At 31.4% G+C, this 5,000-nt stretch overlaps 3 protein-coding genes and 3 non-coding genes; 3 read left to right on the top strand and 3 right to left on the bottom strand. All coding sequences in view use genetic code 11, as the record gives it.

The window, feature by feature from the left end:
• Positions 1-25: 25 nt before the first annotated feature.
• Positions 26-854, bottom strand: trnG-GCC. One transcript has 2 exons: positions 832-854; positions 26-62 (listed from the first exon to the last, which is right to left on the bottom strand). It is a non-coding gene; the product is annotated as a tRNA-Gly (tRNA).
• Positions 855-1,741: 887 nt separating this feature from the next.
• trnS-GCU lies at positions 1,742-1,829 on the top strand. Its single transcript has one exon. It is a non-coding gene; the product is annotated as a tRNA-Ser (tRNA).
• A 74-nt stretch (positions 1,830-1,903) lies between these two features.
• On the bottom strand, positions 1,904-2,014 carry psbI (photosystem II protein I). The gene has a single exon. The coding sequence runs from the start codon at positions 2,012-2,014 to the stop codon at positions 1,904-1,906; it is 111 nt and encodes a 36-aa protein (YP_005088983.1).
• A 422-nt stretch (positions 2,015-2,436) lies between these two features.
• Positions 2,437-2,622, bottom strand: psbK (photosystem II protein K). The gene has a single exon. It carries the CDS (start codon positions 2,620-2,622, stop codon positions 2,437-2,439), a length of 186 nt encoding a protein of 61 aa, YP_005088982.1.
• A 338-nt stretch (positions 2,623-2,960) lies between these two features.
• trnQ-UUG lies at positions 2,961-3,032 on the top strand. The gene has a single exon. It is a non-coding gene; the product is annotated as a tRNA-Gln (tRNA).
• Positions 3,033-3,626: 594 nt separating this feature from the next.
• Positions 3,627-4,762, top strand: rps16 (ribosomal protein S16). One transcript has 2 exons: positions 3,627-3,666; positions 4,536-4,762. The coding sequence occupies exons 1-2, from the start codon at positions 3,627-3,629 to the stop codon at positions 4,760-4,762; spliced, it is 267 nt and encodes an 88-aa protein (YP_005088981.1).
• Positions 4,763-5,000: the final 238 nt, after the last annotated feature.

The following is a 5,000-nucleotide window of genomic DNA, read 5'->3' as shown; positions in this document are numbered from 1 at the left end:
AGAATAGATAGAATTCGAATATCGAGCGGGTAGCGGGAATCGAACCCGCATCGTTAGCTTGGAAGGCTAGGGGTTATAGTCGACGTTGATTCATTATTTTTAGCGTCTCTAATTCAAAACCGAACATGAAATTTTGGTTTCATTCGGCTCCTTTATGGAAGATGGATAAATAAAAAAAAAGAAATAAATAAAATAGAATATAAATAAGATAAAGATAAGGCAGGAACGAAATGAAATAAGAATTTGGCCCATAACATCTATGTTAGCTTTTCTGTCTGAATGCATTCAAAACAATTCGCTTTCTAGATGATCCTTCTAGAAGAATGGGATTAGAATAGAACAATTTTTCTAGTTACTTCGTTCTCTATTTCTATTTGAGAAAATCCTTAGGAAAAGCATTTTGTTTCCGCCGAGCTAAAACAAGATGTAAATGTCTCTAGTAAACCAAAGTTATCGTTTAATAGCTATTTTGCTTCAATCTATCCCATCAAAAAAATTGAAGATTTAGTTACGATTAGAAATACACTTTTCTATCTTTATCCATGGATCTTTTCCTCATACTTATTCAATTGGAAGTATTGATCCAATTGAAAAAAAAATTTATGTTTCGTAATTTCATAATCCAATTTTTCAATTTTTAGTTAGAATATAATTTTAAAATTATATTTAATTGGCCCTTGGATCCAAATCACGAGAATGTATATTCTTCCTCAAATCTTTCGTTGAGAGGTAAAGGATTAAATCCTTTTAAGAAATAAAGTTTTTGCTCGGAATATGAATCAAACCGAGGGACCCCTTAACTCTTAGGGGGATTAATAGAACGAATCACACTTTTACCACTAAACTATACCCGCTACAATGCGATTATTGTATTTATTGTATATTTATTGTATATAAATATAAAGGGACCCTTTGTCAAACAGGGGAATTGGGCGTAATCAAGATAGGATTACAAGATAGGAGCCTAAAAAATCCTGAAAATTAGGGCCTTGCCACCTTTTGTCAGAAGACTTGTGTTATAGGATTTTTGATAGACAGGATTCGACAAAAGGACTTAGTCATAACATAAATAACATAAAAATGGATTGTGCAAAAATCCATAGTTTTTTTTTATTATTTATTCTAGTTATTCTAGTAAAATAAAAAATAAATGGAAATAAAAAGAAATAGGAAGAAAGAAAAAGAATAGAAATAATATTTTGATTCTATATCATAGGAACGGAAATAGGACTTCTTCCGCTTCTGATTGTTGATTCAATGCAATAACAAGATTTTTTTGTTACAACAAGCCAGATCGCAGAATCATAGAAAAAATGAGTTATTTGAGTTGAAAATAAAAAAATGAGCCCGGCCGGGTACTGCCCAGGCCGGTCCGTGGAAATTGGAAATTGAAAAGTCCCTTTTGCGCGAAATCAAAGCGATATTCTTTCTTTTTTTGTTATTTGAGATATTTCTTTAGAGCCATTGTTTTATTTAAAAATATAAATGATATAGAATATAATATAAATGAAATGGAATTACTGATAAAAGTTCTATATCTCTATAGAAAAGTTGGATATAGCTATATAATCAATCTATCTAATAATAATAAAATTTAGAATCTATATATCTATGGATTAATAATACTCTATATAGATAAATAATAATCTATATAACATAATCTATATAACAAAGTAAAAAGGGCTTTTTTCAAGCCTTTCTTTTTGCGTGCTGTAACATAGTAATTATCTTTTCTCAATTAGGAGAGATGGCTGAGTGGACTAAAGCGTCGGATTGCTAATCCGTTGTGCGAGTTATTCGTACCGAGGGTTCGAATCCCTCTCTTTCCGTTTCGGTTTTTGGTAGTGGAATAGATCAAATCCTAATACCATTTCTAAAAATGAAGCAAGGAACTCTCCCTTTTTTATTCTTCGCGTCCAGGATTACGTCCCGGATCATTAGATAGGAATCCGAAGATGAAGAGAGAAACAAAGAATATTACTACGGTGTAAACAAAGAGTTTAAGAGTAAGCATTACACAATCTCCAAGAGCATTTTTTTGGAAAAAGAAGAGAATAGATTCCCCGTTTTTATACCACATATCCTATTTTGTTTTGATTTTGACACCAAGAAATAAAGTGATTTCTAGAATTTCTAGAAATCCAAAAGAATTTTCAGAAATTCACTTGTAATAAGAGTTGAGTTTTTCATTACAAAAAAAATTCTTTCATACCAACAATTATATATTGTGGCGGACTCTAATCTAAATAGGGTTCTTCGGCGAAAAGGGTCAGAATGAGGAAATGGGATGATCCCGATTTATCAGGGCTATCCAAGAATTTCAATCTTTGAATTGAGGGTTCGTTCATAGTGTAAGACTTATCTGATCTTTTCAATTGTTAGAATTTTTTTTTTCTTGAATCACTCATGAATTTTTCTAGGACAGTATTAAGGATCTCATCGAAAACTTACAGCAGCTTGCCAAACAAAGGCTAAGAGAAAAAAGAGAACAGGTATTACTGGCATAAAATCTACGATTGGATTCAAAAAAGCATAGGCCTCGGGCAATTTGGCGAATAAAAAACTACTCGAAAAAAGGGCAGAATTAAAACAGATACAGATCAAATTAAAGATATTAAGCATAACAAAATTTTGTTCTTGGAGATAATTTTGATTGAGTTATTAATATGTTTTTTGATATAAGGAAAAAAATGAAGAAAGGAAAATAAGGCAGACTAAACTTCTTTGAACTCACCCAATCAAAAAGCCTTCAATTCTTACAAGAGAATAGAAGAAATCATACTTTCATACAATATCTTAATTGAATTCTATGTAATGATCAATAAATTCGATTTAATTCTCTATCCATACGTGCAAAAATCGTAACAAGAATCTATTCCATAGCTATAGCTATTTGGAACTGGAATTGACGAACAAGGAATACCATATTAGTGTTTAGTAGTTTCAAATAGAAATCTAAATGGGGCGTGGCCAAGTGGTAAGGCAACGGGTTTTGGTCCCGCTATGCGGAGGTTCGAATCCTTCCGTCCCAGAGCATACTCTATTTATATATCAGAATAACCATATCCGAATCTAAATTGCTCTTTTTTTGTTTTTAATAACCTTCTTTCTAACAGTCAAGTATTGGAGAAAATGTGATTCTTGCTTTTGATTTTTAATGATTTCTTAAGATTGGCACTCGAACAACTGTGAGATTGCTGGATCTATTCTACCGAGTTATTTGATCTATCGGGTTATTTGAAGATGCACGGTAGATTCAAAAAGATTAGTTTATTTGTGTTATTTATAATATTCGTGATATTATTAGTATTTTCGTAATATTATTATTAATGATATTCTTTATTTTTATTTTTTTTTTATTAGAATCGAAAAGTTTAATTAGAATAGAAAAGTATAATAAAAGTTTAAAAAAATAAAAAAATATTGCATTCAGACAATCATACAATATGGGGTAGTTTGAATTCTTATTGAGGCTTTTTCTTCCTAAATTATTTATTTATTTCATATAGCATATAGAAGGAAATTGATTTCATATAGAAAGTATAGATAGATTACTATGTATCGACTGAACCAATGACTATTCATGATTCCATAATTGAATCAATGCTCCAAACTAGAGGAATGTTATGGTAAAACTTCGTTTGAAACGATGTGGTAGAAAGCAACGTGCGACTTGAAGGACATGATCAGCTGTGGATGTCAAAACCCACCACTTTCCGTTATGTAGAAATGAAGGTGCTTTTTGCTCGACATCCTTTGTTCTATTATAATCCGTCTTTTTGTTGGGTTGTAATGTAAATAGTACAGGATGGAGCTCGAAGAGAAACATCCATTTTTCAGGGGCAAGGATCTAGGGTTAGTTAATGGAAATCAATAAGTTGGAACAACTTCGTAAGTCTATTTGTGATATAGAAATCGAAAGGATCCGATTCAAACTATTTTCAAATCAAAAAGAAAAGTTGTTGGAATTGGTAAAACTCTTTCGATCAAAAGTGTATCATGCGGGAATTAATCGTTCATATGATTCTTTGATAGAAAAAAAAAAGAGAGAAAAAAGGGCATGTTGCTGCCATTTTTGAAATGATTTAATATCGCCGAAGTAATGTTTAAACCCAATGATTCAAGGCAAAGATAAAAGATCCTAGAACAAGGAAATACCCTTTTCCATTTTCTCAACAACTAGATTAAAATGAAGAATCGAAATAGATTCTAAGCGAGACAAACAAAAAAGGGGTTAGAGACCACTCAATAAAAGAATGCCTAAGGTTTTTTTTGAGCATTTTGAGAGTTATTTGACTTGAGTTATGAGAGTACGAATGCTTTTTTCTTCTTTTTTTTTTTCGAAAAAAAAGACGAGGTTAAATGTCTAATTGATTTGCTGGTTTATGGATCTTTTTGACATGCTAATTCCATACATTATAATTCCATACATAGACATAACTTTAAATTAATCATTTTTTTCTCGAGCCGTACGAGGAGAAAACTTCTTATACGTTTCTAGGGGGGGGGTATTATTTAACTACATCTATCCCAATGAGCCGTTTATCGAATCGTTGCAATTGATGTTCGATCCCGAAGAGAGGGAAGAGATCTTCGAAAAGTGGGTTTTTATGATCCGATAAATAATCAAACCTATTTAAATGTTCCCGCCATTCTCTATTTCCTTGAAAAAGGAGCTCAACCCACAGCAACTGTTCATGATATTTTAAAGAAGGCGGGGGTTTTTACAGAACTTACTCTTAATCAAACAAAATTCACTTAATGAAATCCAAAAAAGAGGGTGTGGATGATTCATATCTAGCTTTGTATAAATTTTTCTTTATTATTTCCTCCCCCCTCTTTTGGTCTATTCAGACTTTTCTTTTTTAAAAATTTATTATTCGTATTTCTTATTCCTTTGCTACTATAGAATATTGCTACTATAAAATATAGAATACCGTGTTCTATAACAACAAAACCCGATTTTATTGAGCCAATTTTATTGAGAGAAAATAGAGAGA

This window comes from Gossypium arboreum, chloroplast (genome assembly GCF_025698485.1).
Source record: "Gossypium arboreum chloroplast, complete genome".
Lineage (NCBI taxonomy): Eukaryota > Viridiplantae > Streptophyta > Magnoliopsida > Malvales > Malvaceae > Gossypium > Gossypium arboreum.
This window is presented reverse-complemented; position numbering and strand designations above follow the sequence as displayed.